This window comes from Abramis brama (genome assembly GCF_963993115.1).
Source record: "Abramis brama genome assembly, chromosome: 23".
In the NCBI taxonomy this organism is placed as follows: domain Eukaryota; kingdom Metazoa; phylum Chordata; class Actinopteri; order Cypriniformes; family Leuciscidae; genus Abramis; species Abramis brama.
Window position 1 is genome coordinate 24,734,771 of NC_139985.1, and position 21,020 is coordinate 24,755,790.

Below are 21,020 nucleotides of genomic sequence, written 5' to 3' on the forward strand. Positions count from 1 at the left end.
ATTGTCACTGAATTATTAGAATGTTTTTTTTTTTTTGGTGCTGATTTTATGGAATTATTGCAAAAAAACCTGCTTAACAGGGTGGACAAACTGATGGATGGATGACTTCCTATCTCTCAACCAGTTACAATTTTACTTTATTTTGAACTGGATTTAGATGGGAAACAATATGCAAAACATTTCCAACGAACTTTAAATGCACTACTATCACTACATAAAAAATTACTTTAACGATCACAATGTAAACTCTCAGTATCGGCTCTGTTAGGTCCTCTGATTTAACAGTGTGGACATTCTGACCTTAAATCAGCTACTGCACCATGTCTGAGCAAAAAGAAGCTAACATAGTAGGTTTATTAAATGAAGAATGGCATGGCATTTAAAACTGTCATTTTTTATAAACTTTTTTTATATTTCCCTTAACAGGGTTGACCACATCAAATCTGAAAAACAAAACTGGTAAAAATACTGCATTATGATATTATATAATTTAACTTTTCCTACTTTCATTTAAAGGGAAAGTAATAAAAAAATTACAAGGTGGGCAATAAATCGTGAGCTTAGAATTATAAGGTTCTATCTCCACTTTTGGTCGAAATTGAGTTTTTTACATAATCTGATCCATTAGGTGTTTATTAATGCCTGTGTGGTGTTATTTTTGTAAAAAAAAATGTTGTTAGTAGTTATTAATAAAATAAAAAGGTTCCATCTCTCCATTGCCAGCTGGGATGTAAAAACTTTGATGCTCAATATCTCAGAACTACCCTAAACGGAGATAGAACCTTATAATTCTAAGCTCACGAAATTGAGGGATAAGCTAAAAATCAATTTAATAAAAATACATACATTAGAGAGAATCATTTCCTAACAATGTCAAACCTGAGGGTTTGGGACCAGATATGTTGCCATGCGTTTACAGTATCAGTGTCTTGTGTTTGTAAGGTGATTTGGTTTGCACAGCAATCCTGTAGAACATGCAAGAAAAGAGACGTCCATTACGTCCAACATAAGATGGTCTAGTCATGTCAGTACTGTATGTTTTGGAGAAGAACCATCCAGACCTCATAAAGAATTACACGAGTTCTAGAAATCACTGCTTTTTTTTTGCTAACAGAACATCAGATGTGACAGTAGACGTGCAGAGGGCAAATCAGGCCAAAATAGGAGTTAATTGCACAACTTTGCTCATTTCAGTTCATTGCCAAGACCATGGTTAATGGACCAAATGTTCTGGCCCAAGAGGCGTTTTTATTTTTCATGGGTATTACCTTTGTAAGTTTGAGATGCTTAGTTAAGTTCAGTTTTATGCCATATTGCAAACCCAATAGCTAGCTAGAATTCATAATTTTAAGAAAGACAAGGAGTGTGAGATGTTTACTTTGCAGGGTCGAAATGGATTTGGTTCAGTTTGTCTGCTGAAGGGGTGGATTTACAATCTCCTCCACTTTTACGAATCATAGTTTTCTTAAATCTATTGCATCTATCCTGGTATTAATGTTACAGGCAGTGTCTGTATTCGGTATCTGAGAAGTGACTGAGGATCTGACACATCTCAGGAATGCAGTGTTTTATTCATTTAGCCTGACTTCCAGAGAGTAAATAATCAATTGCTTTGTGATGAATTCATTCGATCATGCAATCAAATGAATCAAGAGTTTGATGATTTGTTCTTATTCTTTTGTTCTTGTTTGTTTTGCACATATGCATTCTTGCCATTTGTAACTCTTTAGGTTTTACAGCAACATTGGTAACTATATGTTAAAATGTTACAATTAATCATTAGTATAAGTTTATATAAGCTCAAGACTGGTGGCGGCAAGACTGAAGCTGTACCACTGGAGATGGCGGAAATAGATCATCAGAGATCATTCTGAAAAACTTGTTAGTTTCCCCCCAAATAAAGCTCTAATTGCAACCTGAAGCAAAATAGACAAACAAACCATACCATATTACAAACTAACGTGTTTTTTTTTCCAGCACAAAACTGATCAATTTACAGACCAAAAGTGTTTCAGGAAAAAACAATGTTTTTCTTTTTCTTTTTAATGGTTACTGAAAATTGGTGTCCTTTAAAAGAAAAACACTTCTGAGTACAACACAAGTGTGAAAACACTCTTTCAATGGCACAAACCTGTACAAATCTCAAGATTCATCAATAAATTAAAGGCAAAATTCTAGTCCTAATTTTCAAAATGGGTCAGAACACCAGCTGATCACCAGGGTGATTACAAGTGAAACTGTAAGACTATTCTCTATCAAATAAACAATTTCATTATACCATACTACAAATTCAGCCTCTGTTAGTTTGTAGCCTGGTCATTTCACTGCATTGATTAGGATGGCTGTACATGTAATTACACTTGATGCAGGTTTTAGTCTTCAGAAAGCAGCCTGTGGAAGTGGTCAGTTCTCTTCTTTAAGACATTTCTGAAGTCATCCTGAAAACACAATCAAAAAACAAGTTATAATCATTACTACATTTTTCTTTAAATTCAAATAAAGCAAGCGTTTAGAACAAAATATAATATAAATTCATTTCTTTTAAATTTTGTTCTAAAACCTGCCCCATCCTTCAATAACAGCCTAATTGTAAAGATTCACAAAATCCATGCTGAATTGTACCAGTTTGGATCCACCACTAGTTTCTAAGGATGCAGACCAACAGCTGCTTCACACAGCCAGAAACAGCACAAGGTGTGACTTTCCCATATTTGACTCTACTGTTAGTGTTCAGGAACAATAGTATGTAGTCTGCTTCCTCTGCATTATTTTATCATGACTGGATGGGCCAAGTTTCTAGATATTAGGGGTATAATTTTTTTTTTATACACGTGAACATCGCAATATTATGTTTGGCGCTACCGTTTCAATTCTCAAAAACACTGTATCGATGTTCTGTTTAAACTCGGCCGCTCGGTGGCAGTGTTATATCAGAACATAAACTGTGACGTGGAGAATCGCAAGGGTGCATCGCTAGCATTAGCATTAGCAAACCCAGCTCGCAAGAGGACAATATGTAGATCCCACTGTTTTAATTAAATATAATATAGCTTTTACTCAGGTTTTATGCATATGGTGGTGTTCTTTCTGACAATTTTTCTAAAATGATATCCTCTTCCTAAAAACTCCCCAAAATATTGTATAATATTTAATATTTATATATTAAGATTAATAATTTATTTAATTTATATAACAATATATTGCATTTCTTAAAGTATCACAACATATCGCATCATAACCCCTTGATTGTGATACGTATCATATCGCCAGATTCTTGGTGATACACAGTCGTACTGGATACTAGGGGTGTGTAACGGTTCTCTGTAAAAAAATAAAAAAATATAAATCAAACCATACTGTTCTCCACCCACAGTTCGGCACGCACCGCGGTTCATTTTAAATCTGACGATGCATCTATTATATGGTTAATTGAAAATAACGTGTAAAACAGACACACAATGGATCAATGGATACACATTCTGGGTTCCCAGTACATCACAGCAACGATGATCAAAAGAAAGGACAAAAAAAGGGGACAAAAGAGTCACTCTTTGTAAACATTGTTCACTGTGAGTGCCGCATTCTCAAATATGACCAGTCATTTACGCCGTCATCACCTGAGTGTTGATAGCGCGCAAGCGCAGGTGAGACCTGACCAGCACCAGACCGGTGCTATCGGTTTAAACTACACTCATTTAAGCCTTGCCAATTTTAACTTTTAGCCAGAAGACATGAATGAGAACTTGCATGCGCTGTGAGAAGATTGTGTGTATGCACTCATCCGAAGTGCGCAAACCTGCGTCTCAGTCAGCACGAAAATATTGAGTCCTCTTTCAAGTCTTGCGCTTCAACAAATATAAATGCCTTATTCATTCATTGAACGGACAATCAGTATCAGTGTGTACTGGATACGTGCATTATATCTTAAAGTGACAGCAAGCTAACATTCCTGCTGTCTGTGTTTTTAATGTTAATCAAACAAAAGACTAGGAAAACACTCACAGCTCTAGATTGAATACCTTTTGTATCTTTAATAAGGATTAATCTTTAATTTATACAGTCAAATATGCAATGTTATTTTACAATTTCTGAACCTGAAAAGCACTGTTTATTTTATTTGTATCTTTGCTCTATTGTATTTATTTGCGCTGTTGCTTGTAGTTAGATTATTTGTTCTTATTTTCTTTATTTTTTATTTGACAGTAGTCCTTTTTTCCCTGAACACAGCACATACCGAATCATACCGAAACCGTTACCCTAAAACCTAGATCCAAACCGAACCATGAGAAATTTGAACCGTTTGATACCAAAATAGATGTTGCTGCTGTGTAAATGTAGGTGATCATGCCATGAAATTCAGAGAACTTAAGATTCAACAAGTGGCCTTTTTGAACTGGGTAAGAAATTTGGAGTTCTGAAAATTTCAGTATGTTTTAGGCTATCTACTCTTAATTCAAAAGATCAAGGAACACTCACCGCATACACTAGTTTCTCCATGTATGGAATGAGCTTTTGTAGCTCACGGTCCTCTTGATCTCCAATCCAGCTCTTTATGGGAATCATATTCATCAGCTAGAAAAAACAAACACATCCAATAAGAACATGCCACTGATATACTGGTTAGACCTAGAGCTGCACTATTCTGGATAAATGGAAAATCACTTTTTTTTTCTTTAAAAAAAAAAATAAAGATCACGATTCTCCCCCGTTTCTTAATAGACAACTAAATAAAATAACATAATTTACTAGAGATTCTGACAAAATATTAATTGCTGCTGACTATTTATAAATGGTTTAATGAATTAGAATGAATTACTTAAAAAAACTGGTTACAATGAATGATTCAGTGACTCACTCTCATAAAGACTTCACTTGTTTCATTACTGGATGAATCAGCATTTTTTGAATGAATCTCTTGAATAAGTGATTCAATGACATACATTTTTTAACAGTCGCTTGTCGCCGCCTATTGGCGTAACAATGTAATGATATAATCATCATTTGAAGCTCAGAGTTACTTTCAAAAGGGGATCTGCTCTATTTTGATTGCTACCTTAGGCTGGTCACACACTTAAAGATTTTATGCCCGATTTGCAACCCCCAACGATCTGGGGAGTGTGGCCCGCTTCAAGGCTTCTGCTACAGACTTTTCGTCCAAAAATTCTCAATTGTGTGGTGTCATTAGGATTATTTTACTGCTCCCGATCTCATCAGAGCTCACACAATCCCGAATCCCGAACTCTTGGTCAAGCTCCCTCTGATGTGATACCCGCGATCAAGCTTCACCAACCGGATGTTGCGTGCTTCTATAGCTGAAACTTGACAGCCACAAACATGCTATGAAAGTGGAGTACTGAGAAAGATCATCACCCATATTCTTTTTTTTCTGAGTTTTCTTTTAGGAATGATAGGTTTTTCAGTAGACTTGGCCATGTCTGTTTTCTAAAGGACCCAGCTATAGTTATCCAAAGGCCAAAATGTTTTCTGCTAATTATTGACCCAGAGAGTCCCGAGAATTATGCCGTAGTGGTTTTATCGAGGTTGAGCCAAAAACCTAGGACTAGTTCGCAAAAGTTGTTTTCTGAAATAATCTCCAATATTTAATGAACGATTCGAATGACAGTGGCGGTCCTAGAGGCAAAGTTGCTCAGAAGAATGAGGAGTTCTACAATGTGGTATGAAGGTCATGGGTGTGTGAGAAAAATCGTGTGGTATACAATCCTTTACGCACATGGAAAGTGCGAAAGCACTCCCCCGGTGGCCAATTTCTTTCAAATTTCTCAAAGTAAAGAGTCAAACAGGTCCAGCGAGTTTCGTTTCGATCGGCCTCAAAATTCATTGGCCGTTGCCGGACACGTTTTTCAAGATACGCAAATGTTCTCAAAGGCAGTCTTGGCACCTTGGACGAAGACACTGCATGCCAATTTTCAAGTCAATCAGACTTTAGGTTGCGTAGTTACAGACGCTTTTAAGTTTGTTTGTTTTTTTCATGTTATAGTGCCACCAAGTGGCAAGACGCCGCATGCTTTTTCACATGACCACAGAATGTGCTCTTATATATGTGTGCCGAGTTTGGTGAAAATATCTCGTTCCGTTCACGAGTTATAGACATTTTAGTAAAAGTGGCTCCTCCCACTTTTAATGTTTTGGAGGCCATTAGAAACCATGAATCGAAATTGTAACTTATTTTTATAATGACTGACAATCAGACTGTTCTCAGTCAGAGACTCTTGCTGCACTGGTTTGGTTCTGCTTGGGCCAAGAACCTAGAACTAGTTCGCAAAAGTAGGTTTTTCAAAAAATCCCAAAAACCCAAACATTTCGCCTACGAAATTGTAACAATAGCCGCTTTCCGACTGGAGGAACCTTTTCACAGTTCCTAGAACTATTGCGGGAGGTTCCCGGATGTCGGCGTGTTGCACCGCAGGAACTAGGAACGATTTTAGTTCTAGGAACTCCATTTGGAGGAACTAATTTAGGTCCTACTTCAGAGTAGGGTCTAAACCAGCACTATAGGAACTACTCGTGACGTTAGTGTACGCTGATTGACCGAACGCACGCAAAACACCAGCACCCGCCATTTTTAAAACAGCTATATGTAAACACACAGATTACAGCCTATCTATTTACTCCAGAAACTAGATACAAACATGGAAAACAGTGATAGATGGGTCTCTAAACCTTTATGCTGAAGAGAAAATCCAACGCAACTTTGAGGGGACCAAGCCAAACATGATTATGTTTATCTGCCCAGCAAGCAACACTGGACATCAACCACACGGCATAGGCTAATAACTTTTTTTCATTTACTGTGTACTTTCTATAACAATTCTATCTAATAACATGTTAAACAGTACTGTTAGACAGATCGCTAACTAATAAACACAGAGAATGTGAGCATGTTTGCTCTGGCGTTCTCAGCACCGTCAAAATAAAGGTCCTTCGCTCCGTCAAAATAAAAGTCGCTGTGCTTGCGTCACTCCCTTACCCCTCCTACCAGTTCCTATGGCCACTTGGCCAGTGAGAACGCAAACAGCAAAACCGAGTTTGGGGGAGAGTAGTTCATAGAACTGTTTAGAAGTGGACAGTTCCTATAACTAAGTTCCTGTAACTACTTGGTCCGAAAGCGGCTATTTACAATAGGGTTTCAGTGCTACGTGCTTGAAACTGCCCTTATGTCTGTGGTCTCTGACAGTTTTAAAAATCAGTTAAGATTTAAAAATTGTGTGTCCCAGGTCTTAGACATCACTGTTTATATCCGAACTATAAACTTTTATCCCAGTACTTCTGTGATAATTTGAATTATTTTAAGACAGAAATTGTGATACTGTGTGGTTGAAAAGACTGTTTGTGAAGCCGTTTCATACCTAAACATGACAACTGCTCTCTCTGGGTCAGTGGCAGTGTGAACACAGATTTGAATGTTCCGGTATGATTTTGTCAAAGGTTAAATAGACATATAGCAGAATAGTTTAGTCATTTAGGAATAAGATGACGTGGGGGTTTGAATCGAGATCGCATTCTTTTAACAATTAATCGTGCAGCTCTAGTTAGACCTGATGTTTAACAAACACTTTCACAGAGAAAAGACTCCTGCACACTAGGTGGTGAAGGCAAACATACGTGGTATGGGAAGGTGTGGGGGGCGTTGTCCAGGATGACTGTCTTTGACAAGTCTCTCTCCAGAACAGTCAAGTCTTTAATGTAGTGTCCAAGCACACAGGCACAATCATCCTGATACAAACGATGTCTTAAAAATAAGAAAAACACAGAATTAGATTCTCAAGCTTCCTTCAAGGTAAAGTTTGTTATGAGTTATGAGACAGGTTTCCAGATACTGCCTGGGAACCATCTTCAGGACGACTTTGGGCATATGGGATTCGAAGTGTAAAATGTCTCACCTAAAGAGCTTTTTATTAGGGTCCAATATATCTACGATCTTCTCTGCATATTCCTTTTTTGCAGAGGTGTAAACAAACATCTGGAACAGAAAAAGACTTATTATATACAGATTTATTAATAGATTTTCTCACTGGTGAAAATTAAAGCCAGCCACAACACAAATGTTTGGCACAAAAATTAAATCGGATTTATCTGTTCAGAGTAGACTAATGTGTAAAAAACAACACCACATGGACTGAATGAAAATCACTTTCTGACAGTAGGTGGCTCTTATGGAAAAGCACCCAACAAGGTTCCTATGAAGTTTGGAAAAGTATGCAATTTGATTTGAGTAATTTTCAGGTCAGGACAAGCATGAAAATAAATATCTCATACTATTGTCCCTATTCAGTTTTCTAAAACACAAAAATAAGAATTCAAAATATACTTGTAATACAAGCAAAGTGTTTTTATGGCAAAAGTTTAGTGATCGTTTAATGATTGCCGAACACGATTGAGTGAATTCAAGGTGGACATTTATGCAAAACTATTTGTATTTACCATAATTGCAAACAATCATCTAACTCAGACTGTACTTCGCTGATACTGTAAACCACGATTACAGTATTAGACCGATGTGATAGAGGTGAATATATGCAGGTTATAAAGCATTTTAAGTTTCTTCTCATCATGCAAGTGCATGTTATCACTTCGAGAAAACCAATAAAAATGATTTTTAAAAAACAAACAGAAAAGGATGGTGATGACTGTGCTATAATCCAATTATAATGCTAAAAATAATGCTGTATGAACCATTATACTAACTATGGTCTGAAAAAAATCTAGAGTGTCTAGAAAAGTCTGGAATTTTGAATGGAAAATGTGTAGGAACCCTGACGCTATGTAACTGCATTTCTGGCAGGCCAGTGTTTCCCCTACCATTATATAAGGGGGGCGCCCCGCCCTCCTAACGGCTCCCCCCGCCCCCCTTGAAGTCAAGTAAATTTGATTTGATTTTCTTTTTAGCGCCAGATTACAATTTGTTATTTTATTAAAAAAAACTAAATAGCCCTTAAGTAATAAGTTATTTATCTTATTTCCACGATGGCATGTATTTTCTGTCTGTGTTTGCGCGTTTACAATTATCCCAATGAGTGCGCAAGCGCGCACACTCACACACAAACAAACACTTGCGTCAAATACAGATGAGCACTAGCGGACAGAGAGCGCGCGGCGGGAAATATGTCGCTGAACTGAAGATGGCAGCACTCGCTCTACTGCGAGTAGCAGCCGGAGTAGCTCTCCTGCTCCAAGTCTACGCCCGTTTCACACATATTTCGTTTGCAGTGCGTGTGCGGTGAGTATTTTTTTTTCCGTACCCATGTTTACAGAGCTTTCACACTGCACGCGGATGCAGTCCGTCGATGATCGATCCGTTCCAGTTGCGGTGCGTATACAGCAGTGCAGCGATCGTTTCCGCACCGAGTCTACTTTTGCCGTTTATATACTGTCTATGATTTCTGCTGTGCTGCAAACGCTGAATTAAAGTGACAGCGCATGTTTCGTGGTCAAAATGAACACAGATTGACCTGAAAATGTAGTAATTTCACCATAAGTGCGATGAATTAAATAAAATGTAGTAATCTCACCATACATTTATTTCATTTTTCACTTTAAGACCGGGGTAAAGCAAGGAAAACTACAATTTACCTCAACAAGGCGACATAATGACATTCGTGGAGGTTCTTTGTGACATGCAAGATTTATTGTATTAAAATTTAAATGCAAAAGATTTTAATATAAATACATGGTTAAATATTTTACCACTTGCTTGAGCAACTTAATATATAATTATATAGAAGTAATGCATTGAATAATACATTGTTTAAATTGTGTTTAAACGTAAACGTGAACGCGCGTTCACAGCAGTGCTGCGTCTGACAGGATTATTCTCTCCAATAAATGCATCATAGAAATAAAAACTTCTCACAAAAAAAGCCCATTTAAAATTTGTTTGTCATATAAATGTATTAACTAACATTAACGAACAATGAATGAGCAATATATTTGTTAGTATTTATAAATCTTTTTTTAGTTGTTAAAAATAAAACTATTTAAGCTCTGGTCCATTAATATTAACAAATACTTCTATAAATTTAACAAAGGTTATTTGCAAAAGTCAATTTTAAAAAGATTTAAATATGTTTTTTTATTTTTTTAAAGAGATATCTTATGTTAACATTTTTTTTTAAACATTTGTTTTATGTTAACTTTTACAAAGCATTACCCTCCCAGACAACCAATTAATGTGACACATAGATAGATAGATAGATAGATAGATAGATAGATAGATAGTGTCTGTGTCAATTTTCCCCAACCAACCAACCAACCAACCCCCCCCCCCCAACCAACATATCTCTCTAAAAAAAAAAATTCTGTCACAGTAACGACATGCAAATGTCTGTACAGGGCTAAATAGAAGCATTAACAGCTGTTAATTCAAATTAAATTGTTTAATTGAACCAAATTCTAGCACCAGACATTCATCTTGGTGTGAACAATCTGTCAGTGTTTCAAAAAATCATCCCAGACACTCTGTCAGTCTTCACAATGTTTACCTCAAAATGTTTGGTCATGGCTTGTAGAAACTCTTTCACATATGGTCGGAGGATCACGTAGACCTGTGAAAGTATGTTTAGTTAATCACATCACACTTCAAGAACAGCAGAATTCCAAAACTTTTTCATGTCAAGTCATCTTCATTTATATAGCGCTTTTAACAATGTAGATTGTTCCAAAGCAGCTTTACATTGATAATAGGAAATTAAAGTAAAGTGTTTTGGCTTCATAGCAGCTCTAGAATAAAGTTATTGTCCAGTTAAAGTTAGTTTGATTGATTCACTTCCGTCACAACGATCATGTAAGGGTAATGTAGAGCGAGGCGGCTGCTACAGCGAATACAACCCCAACAGGCCGACCAGGTCCCCGACGCAAAGCGGAGATATTTAGCATGCCAAATATCTCAAGGGCGTTGGTGACTCATCTGCGATTCTCTCAGATCGCATCTTTAATAATTCACACGTGAACGAGCACAGATTTGCCTATGATTTCGGCCATTTGTCAGCGATCTCGCAAAACCTGTCGGCGAGTGAAAACCGGGGCTAAAATCATGCAGTGTGAACTCGGCATTACGGGTGTAACGGTACACAAAACTGAAGGTTCAGTACGTACCTCGGTTTTGACGTCACAGTTAGCAGAGGGGGGAGGAAACTAAACATAAAATTGCTTTTTTTTTTTTATTAAACAGTTGTTTACTGAACAAATTGTGTCTCTGACTTTAAATCAATTCTGTTATAATTAAAAGTTTCTTAAGGATAAAAAAAAATCTAAAATTATGCTAATGCTGTAAACTATATAGGGAGCCGTTAATTGTACATTGCTATAATATTAAAGGTTAACAACAGAGGCCAAACTATTAGCCTAAATTCAGTTGCGATTTATTTTTTAGATATAATAATCAACACTCAAATAACAAATTGTATGCAAACTTCTTGCATTAACTTCTAAATTTAATTATGTTTTTACTACAATTCGTTGTTGAAACATGGCTGTCATTTTCATGACAGATATTTTAAACATACATTAAATAATCAAGACATCACTAACAGGTTAAGTAAAATATAATGAATATCTAGGCTAATATAAACACTACTATTGAAACACTACTATTTGCGTTCACGCTTTGGCTTGGCCTGATCGAGAGATGGACATGGTCAGAGCCAGCCAAAGCATGAAAGCAAATTTTAATTTAGAAGTTCATCATGTGACACATTGACCGTTCTAATTACTCCGTTGTGATTGTATGTCATAGGGTTAATTAAAATTTCACCAACCTTGTACTTGTGATCTTGAAAGCGGGTACTGAAGGTGTATTCTGCGTCAGCAATCACATTGAGTGAACTGAACACGAGCGTTTCATCCTAGAATCGTACAAAAATAAAATCCAAAGAATCAAACCAGTCACTTCTAAACCTCAATCAAATCAGTGCACTAGTCAGCTTTTCAACTTCATTTACCTGTGGCTCTGTTTACACCTGATATTCCCATGTGTTTTACTCGATCGGATCACAAGTGGAAGATGCTAAATACAGGCGTAAACGGGGTATAAATGTTATGAGCTTGTCCACTTTCGTCCACTTCCAGAGGTAGTCGAAAAACGCATTTGACCGGATTGCTTTCATAGTGTAGTCGCTCATAGACCCTCCCCTCAAACAAATCAGGAAAGAAGGGGTTGAAAGTGGACGAAAGAGACTGATTAAAATACCAGGTGCAAACAGGTATGAGTCTCTCTCATCTACTTGTGATCCGATTGACCAAAACACATCTTAATCCCAGGTGTAAACAGGGCCTAGTTGTTGAAGCCTCTCTCTCAACAAGGGAGTACTAATGGTCCATCTGAATTAATTAATGGCCCTGCCATTAACTTCCAACAGTTTGGAATTATTCAGTCGATGAACTGCTTGCTAATTCAATCAGTTCAGTGACATTTTAACTAAAATGTTGAGTTGACCAAAGTAATGATTTTGAGCTGGCTAGAGGGAAGATAACTTACCAAATCGAGCACCAGGGTAGCAGCAGGGGTGCTCCTCGTCTTTGGTGGAATGTCCCGCACTGCTGAGACAGGCCTGGACTGTTGTGAACGGTTCGGAATGTTCTTAATAAATGTGAAGCTGATACAAAAACAGTGACAACACTCAGATTAAACCACAGATGAATCACTTCAATCAGTCTGAATTGTACAAGACACAAAAACTCGTTTGTAGAAGAGACTCACGGGCTAAACACTTCCTCATTCTCCTCATCCTCTGAAAGAGGGCTGGCAGCGCTGTAGCCAAACACACAGTGTTCAGGACTGAAGATGGGACTTGTGTTTGGATGCTCACCTAATAAAATAGAAAACTACTGTTACACAAAATCAAATAACAAGGTATCTGGAAAGTCATTACTCGTTTAGTTTAAAAATACAGAGTACAGACAAAATGTTTCATAATAAAGGTCAGACAGATCCAAAGAGGTTTGTACCGTAGGGAAGATCAGAAACTAACATTTAAAAACCATATGAAAAAATTATTCTAAAGGTTACGTTTATTAAAGTCTTGTTTGCAATGTAGTCTGATGTCACTATTAAGAATTAGTACAGAAATGTAATAATCAAATGGAAAGAAAAACTGCATAGTCTTCCATATATTAATTCAATATAAATTATTCTTATTAAGCAAAAAAAAGGTTATTCAGCTAAGAGTTTTCTCTTTTGTTTGATTCACATTAATGACACAGAGCAGCAGGTGGGTTTATTAGACAGCTGTCACTTTAAGGCCAAATGCACAGATCCATTATACTGATACACCCAAATGTTAGTTTCACTTGAGACATAACCGGCTGTTTTTACATGAATACTCCACACGACGGGAATTTTGGCACAATTGTGTATTCGACTTTTCAAGCACAATAAGACATGAAAGAGAACTGAATTCACAATCGCATGCTGAGAGATGTAATCATTGTAACGATATATATTGTCATACCGCCCAGCCTTAATACTAACCATTAAAATTATAAAGCATTAGGGATGAGCCGATCCGATTCTCAGTATTGTCGGATCGGGTATTGGTCAGACGGGACCATTCCAAATCCAATATTGTGCGTTTACTATTCTGTGTTATTGTTAAGCCTAACAAAAGGCACAAAAACATTATAAAGCACCACCTTTACAACTTTTCGTGCACTACATTATAATGTTCTAAAGCCATTCCATAGTTTAATGTGGCATAGAGATGAATACTGAAGTCGTTAAATTCAAGTCCACGTAAGTGCTTCCCTCTGCTGCGGCTGTCAGTCATTCTCCATTCAGCATTCAAACAGCGCGTCTCGTTTGGTTACGACAGGCAACATGATGAAACTCTCCAACAAGATGATTCAATGTTCATTATACTTGATCTGTAGATAAAGGTCTATGGTTTCGCATAAAAATGACTATCTTGCTGGAGTTTATTGCGGTTCATGTAACTTTCTCCCGGTTGTCTTTTAGATCACAACACTGGAGTAGAGAGCACTATGAATTGTTCTTCACGCACACAGTAACTGAAATTTAAAACTGTTAAAAGAAAAGGCTCAATAAACGATTGCATTGATATAATATATTACACATCAATATCGCTTCCCCTTTTTGCTTTGAACTTTTCAATGCTTTTCATTTTATTACATCCACCATTTTAAAAAAATCTGTTGCGTTGCGTGCAGTAAGAGTTGTTTGCTATTCGAATCAACAACGGTGTTAAAAACAATACAACCGATGGAACGACGACGAGGTTCAGGCTTTATTAAGCTTAAATTCTGAAGATGAAATCCAGGTCCAGGAAATCCATGTTTAGATTTAATACAATTATTGTGTACTTGATTTTTTTTCTAGAGTAACTTTTGCCACTGAATTTTCTACTAATCTAGGTTATAATAGTGTTTTGTCATAGATTATGATCATATAATTTTTGCATTTGTTGTTTTTATGATGATGTTTAACACAAAAAGAGTAATTATCAGTTCAACAGACAGAGGAATAGAAATTCTCCTTTTTTTTTTTTAAATCACTGCGCTGATATTGGATCGGTATCGGCGGATACTCAGAATTTTTGGTATCGGATCGGTTCAAATTTTTTTTTTAATCGGTGCATCCCTATAATGCATGGCTGTCAGAAATGTAAGATATGATACATCTTACAGTTACATTGTATCGGACTCGATTAAGTTATAAATGTAAAAGTTTAGATGCACTCACTGTCTCTTGGTGGTGTGAGAAAGTGAACTGCAGGAGAGTAGAGGCTCCGAGCAGCAGGATTCAATAAGGAATGCCTTTCCCGGAGGTGACGGACTGGAGTCTTGAAATCTGACTCTAAAAATACAGTGGTGAGCATGATTTCTTAATACAATATCATCATTAATAGACTCTTAAATAACATTAATTTGTCAAACAAAATGGTGTACCTTTACTGTCAACAGTTGATAAAGCTTTTCTCCTCCTCCGTGGACGTTTGGCTGCTGTTGGGACGTCATCAGGATCCAGATTCGGGCAGTCTTGAAGAAGTTTTACTTCATCCTAAAGCAAGGATGAAAAAAAAAACAGCCAGTTAATAAACCTATTTAAAAAATGGTACACATTTCATATGAGTAAATGCAATTAAAAAAACTTCAAAAATCAAAATTACAGAAATGATTAATAATCAATATACTTTGTGTTTTAATAAACAATAATAACCCCAAGATCCACGTGCTCCTTCGTCGATTATATACAGAGAAGCTGATTGGCCCAGATACAACTTCCCATTCCAATTCAATAATACTGAAATCTTATTGGCTACACGATGAGAACAGGCCCTGTCCATAAACACATCTGGGACAGCACTGAGAAACTTTTACAAGCAGCACACACATATCATTATTATTCATATGAACGATAGCCTGTTCTGTATTTAATGTTTTGATGAAACATTATTATATTAACGTTGTTTAATTTCGGTCCGAATATCTCTTGCTTTAAATCAGTTAGCATCATGCTAACCAGGCAAGTGCAGATCACTCATAATGCGCAATCACATACTCAATCACACGTAATTTTTGTTATCTTTTCATATCTAGTGTTCAATACAGCAGGACTGACCTGGTTCTTGACCAGCGGAGTCTGAGGGCTCGGGCTTTCCGGAGCGGCTCGACGGCGACGGGACGGTGTCGGTGGTGTTTCATTTAAAATATTTCTCGAGCGAAGTCTCATTTTCCCTGTAGCCCTGATTAAATGATGTCGTCAACGGACCAAAACACTTTAAACTCGCAGGAATAATGTTGTAGTTCAAGAGTTGCATTAATGATTAACCTGCTTCTTCTCGCTACTTCCAGATTGACTGACCTCAGTTTAAACTGATGAAAAAAACACAATCGAGCTTTAGCCAATCAGACCTCAAGCTCGAAGGGGTAGGCGGAGCTACAAAGAACAACTGCGCCATGAACGGCGCAACGTGATGCGGAAGTCACATTGACAAGTTAAACCTGTTTCATTGCAGAAGTCATTTTTGGCTGCACAGGTTTCTGGCAACTTCACCAAATACCTTTTGATGATAAATAAATATTTTATTTAATGACATCTGCCTATGTAATACCTAATGTTTCATAAAAATTAGAGACCTTAACGTGACATTTTTCTTCTTGAATTTTATGGCTAATAATGTTTTTCATTGGTATACTGTCGGCCATATTTTCTTGAAGGGATATTCACCCATACATGAAAATTTTATCATCACTTACTCGCCATGAAGTTGCTCCAAACCTATATGCATGCATCATGAACACAAAATAAGATATTTTGAAGAATATGGGTAACCAAACAGTTGATGGACCCCTTTGACTTCCATGGTATGAAAAAAAAAAAATAATGTAAATGGGCTCCATAACCTGTTGGGTTACCGACATTCTTCAAAATATATGCTATTATACCTGCAGAAGAAAGAACTTCATACAGGTTTGGAACAACTTGAGGGTGAGTAAATGACATCAGAATTTTAATTTTTTAGGTGAACTATCCCTTTAAATGTGGCCTTATGTCTCACACTGGATGGAAGAGGATTAAATATCCCTTTAAATAAACCTTAATCAGGGTAGCGCCATATTTAAGTTTCGACAGGAATGAAAATAAGAACAACACTCACTTACACATTCAATGTGTTTTGCTGAACAATATTTTGACAAAGTTTTGACAATTATGATTTTTTTGTTGTTGTTGGACAAAATAAGAAAATGTTCCCTGCAGAGCTCTCAAGTTTTGAAGGCAGACAAGAGTGACATCATTGCTTGTTTGTTTTTTAATAACAAAAAGTTATATTTTTGGCAAATGTAAATGCCCTTTCACAAATTCACTCATATACAGTAGAGGCGCAGCTCAAACAAACCTTTCAGATGTGCTGCTGTTCTGGATTACTGAAGAATCGAACCAGGAGAAGAAAGATCAACACTCATACTTCAGCAATTAAAAAAAATAAATAAATGTGATGTTTATCTTAAGTCATTTTTGACTATTAGTATGGAATGCACTGGTTAATAAAATTAGATTAAATGCATACAATTAACTATTGCAGGTTTGTGTAATATTCAGAGTTTGCATTTCACTGTTTACATGCATTTTGAGGAATACTGAGCAAATGAGCAAATGCATGTTCACATATTAACATGCATGTTAGTCTAGAACTACAATGTTCACACAGCGCACAACTCCTCTGCACTTACTGATTTCTCTCAACACGGGGATAGAAGAACTGTCCTGTCAATCTATACATGGGAAAACAAAGTAACTTGCGTTACTAATTTGAAAAAGTAACTCAGAAATATTATTGTAAATTCAAAAGTAGTGTGTTACTTTACTAGTTACCTGGAAAAAAAGTAATCCGATTAACTCACATTACTTGTAAAGCATTATCTCCAACACTTGATTGTTACAATACTTTTTATGTGCATTTTAATATAGCATGGTTTCATTTTGGTATAAAAAAATTATTATTCTGTACCTCTAAAAGTTCTCTCTGAACAACAAACACTTTACACAAATTTGTGTTGACATGTTTCTATAATATGGAGGGGTTTTAAATGGAAAAGAATCAAGAACTGCACTAACAACATAACATCAGAATTACATTTTATTGTATTCAATGTTAACAACTGAAGATCTCAATTTTGAAAAATCAAACATTGAAAAATCTGATGCTTGACAATTATAAAATGTAAACGTCGAGAGTACATTTTGCAAACTAGGAAACAAAAAAACTCAACATGACTGTCTCTTTTAAACAGGGCAATAACATACTGAACACAACAGAAAACAGACACACCCAAACTGAAGCTCCAGAATTACGATTACATTATATAAAAAAAGCAAAAACTTAGCCAAAAATAAAATAAAATCCATTCCATCTGTTAACGGCATTTTGTTTTAAATGTGTTGAGGTGTGTGTTTTTTGTCATTATCTGGGTTTTCAGCATTCAGACTGAGAGAGGTACAGTTGTTGTGAGACGATTTCCTAAAATAAAGGTTATAGAGTATTTTGAATCCATAATATTCCAGCCATAACAGCACATTTGTGACATTCGTCAGATCCCCTTTCCCCCAGTTACATATCGATACAGATTAAATGGGTAAGGATTGTCTTTGTCCTTCACCCCTAATAGAAGCAGTCAAGAGGTCGACACTACGCAACTCAAACGTTTTAAAAACGCACAAGTGGAAATACACAGAATGGTGCATCAGTGGTACACTGTCAGAAATAGGGGTACAGTAGGAGTCGATTTCTGTCCCCCAAGGTACAATCTACACTAACGTACCCCATAGGGCTTATTATTGGACCTCAAGGTACATATATGTACCTTTTTGAGGGTCAAAAAGCAGTAAAAGGTACATATATGTACTGTTTCTTTTAAAGGTTAAGGTACAATATTGTACCCATGAGGGTACAGCCCCAGTGACAAGCCATTGTACCCCTAAAGGTACAATTATGTACTTTATTTTCTGAGAGTGTACGTTCAGCACCGTAACTAAAACCTGGTCTCTCCGAGGAGCAATTTCAGATTCAAACTAAGCAAGCCAAAACTCAAAAGCACTCACATAAAAAAAAAGGGATATTGAGATTTTTAAAAAGAAAAGAAAAAAATACATATAATATACTTGCAATTAATAAAAACCCTTGAGTCAGTGTGCAAAGGGAAACATTTACCATTACCATTATAAAAGGGTAAAATAAATGTTATATGCACCGACCACAGCACTAAGATGAACATTTCTGTATAACTAGAGGTAGAATTGTATTTCCTGAGAAGACGACAAATGCCATTTCTTAACATAAATCCTAAATTTCACAGCTGTCTATGTATTGGAAAAGTGAATTACTTGATAATTTTTTTAGTGTAATGTTAAGTTCTGAAAAGAGAAAAGCTTACAAAGAAATACCAAAGAAATACCAAAGAATAAGGCATCCTGCATTAATAGCAAAGTTTTATTGTACAGCAATTTTGGTTGTCCTTGCAATAAAGTTGACTACATTAGCATGCTATATCTACTTTTTAAAATGTGCATACTTTAAGGCATACATCAAAGTGAAAACAGATCTGACATCCCTCTTATGGATACAAACTGCTTTAAACGGGTGTTATGTGTATCTGTCTTACTCTGCGTGGTAACAGTATTGTTTCCTAAGAAAGAAAAAACCCAGCACCTCTGATTGAAATACACCGGGTAAAGGCCATTCCAATAAAAAACTACTGTTACATGACGATGGTCACTTAAAAGTTGAGGGATTTGATTCTAAAAGGCAGACTGGCAGATAAAACAGGAAAAAGGTTCTCTTTAAAATAAGCAGAGGAAAAATGCCATGATCCCAATGTGGCATTTTTACAAGCAAGAAGGAGCTTTAAGGATATCATGGCTAATATTTTCAAATGAACAGAGTAAAATTGGACATGTATGCCCTGTTCTACTTCACAGCAGGTAAATCCATGTGAAAAGTGGCAAACTGGGAAGGCTTGCAAACGATTCTGAGCTGATAAATGAGTCTTTGAGGTAGAGATTTGGCAGTAATGACTTTCAAGTGTGTTATAATGAATTGTGTTGATATAAATAGAAAAAAAAAAAAAACCCTAATATGTACAGTTGTACAATACAGACAGAAACAGTAACAACCTTTTCTAGACGGTTTCCTGTACAGCAACTATGGTCCTTGTGAATAATAAAGGGTTGCTTCAAGAGTGAGCATTAAAATGAGAAAAAGAGGATGCGGTAACTTGACGGTTAAGGATCTCATCAGTGAAAGCAAAGGCCACAAGTCTGATCCCAAATAAAGGATCAAGGCATTTAACTAAGTTTCTCCAAAGAATCTGTACCTGCAATACAGCTTTAAGCTTCTGGAAACCCCATTTTCCTAACGCCCAACTAACTTGAAATGCAAAACAAATTATTCAATTTCAGATGAAAGACTACCATATTTGTATCAATCAAAAGAAAGTTTCACCCCTAGATGCCCACCAAGTGAGTTTTTTGACCTTGCATACAGTGTAATGCTTGAAGAGCTTTACAATTCATAAATTGCAGCTACAAGTTGATAAGGACAGAAAAAAGACCTTCTTACTGCCCGGAACAGTTGATGACATGATAAAAAACAACCTAAAAAAATAAACACAGGAAACCAAATCCCTTTAGAAGAGAACATTCTATTCTGCTCAAACACATCCCATTGTACTTTGAATTTTCTCTGATTTGTACTGTTGTTGTTTCTGATTTGACCAGAAACTGTCCTGCGTGATGAAGCAAAGGCTGCATTGTTGGACCCCTCAGTGACAGTGACACTCAACACTGCATTACATTAAGCTAAAAGACCCGATGAGGTGACAAACTAAATCTCCAGTTAGTGTAGTAATCAAACACAGGATGAATTGTTAGTTTAAATCTTAAAACAAACGTATAATTATACTGTCATGCTTTGAGTCAAACTGTGATTATTTTCAGCCAAACCACTGATCTGAGTGAAAGCTCCACTAAGTTATACACAAACAAGTAAAACAACAACCTCTGAACTACTTCCAATTCTACTTTAGAGCAACTATGGGCCAAAAAAGTTTGTGGGCTGTGGCAGTTCCAGGTAACGTCGTTCGGTCCCTGCAATACCTCAGCCACCTTTGCGAGGCTCATGGAGAACGTAGCCTCCAGAGTTTGCCAGTATGAAGAGGCAAAAATAAAACAAACATGAATAATGAAAACGTTATGAATGCAATTATACACGTCTACAAATGCATGCCTACAGTTGTTTTAAATGAGTTCCTTAGCATGAATGTTCACTGACTGAAATTAAGATCATTAACACCATCACAGAGCAGACCTCTAAGATGGGAAATCAAATGGTTGAATACTTGCAATAAACCTTCACATCATTACGCACTTTGTATTGTGTTAGTGCTGAAGTTTAGACGTTCGCCTGTCAACAGCGCATTCAAAGTGTGCTGAGGAAAAACCTTCACAAGGCACTGCAGATACATACACAGGGAAAATAAAATCTATAATA

At 36.5% G+C, this 21,020-nt stretch overlaps 2 protein-coding genes across 2 annotated transcripts in view; both read right to left on the reverse strand.

The window, feature by feature from the left end:
- Positions 1–813: 813 nt before the first annotated feature.
- Positions 814–15,862, reverse strand: ctdspl3 (CTD (carboxy-terminal domain, RNA polymerase II, polypeptide A) small phosphatase like 3). Its single transcript, XM_084101981.1, has 11 exons — positions 15,593–15,862; positions 14,920–15,031; positions 14,714–14,827; positions 12,716–12,824; positions 12,494–12,611; positions 11,775–11,861; positions 10,500–10,562; positions 7,902–7,981; positions 7,624–7,750; positions 4,477–4,572; positions 814–2,438 (listed from the first exon to the last, which is right to left on the reverse strand). Exons 1-11 carry the CDS (start codon positions 15,701–15,703, stop codon positions 2,373–2,375), a joined length of 1,083 nt encoding a protein of 360 aa, XP_083958107.1. The 5' UTR covers positions 15,704–15,862; the 3' UTR covers positions 814–2,372.
- A 1,737-nt stretch (positions 15,863–17,599) lies between these two features.
- Positions 17,600–21,020, reverse strand: part of arid3a (AT-rich interactive domain 3A) — a 32,175-nt gene continuing 28,754 nt past the window's right edge. The window contains exon 9 of the mRNA XM_084100789.1: positions 17,600–21,020. This exon is cut by the window's right edge and continues 535 nt beyond it. The gene's annotated coding sequence lies outside the window, so the exon portion shown is untranslated.

What these genes read in the sequence shown, in the direction of transcription:
- ctdspl3 (XM_084101981.1), bottom strand. Translation starts at nt 15,703, where the DNA reads ATGAGACTTCGCTCGAGAAATATTTTAAATGAAACACCACCGACACCG. An exon ending in CTCCGCTGGTCAAGAACCAG is followed by an intron (nt 15,032 to 15,592) that starts GTCAGTCCTGCT and finishes TCCTTGCTTTAG; the next exon opens with GATGAAGTAAAACTTCTTCA. An exon ending in TCTCACACCACCAAGAGACA is followed by an intron (nt 12,825 to 14,713) that starts GTGAGTGCATCT and finishes CTATTTTATTAG; the next exon opens with GTGAGCATCCAAACACAAGT.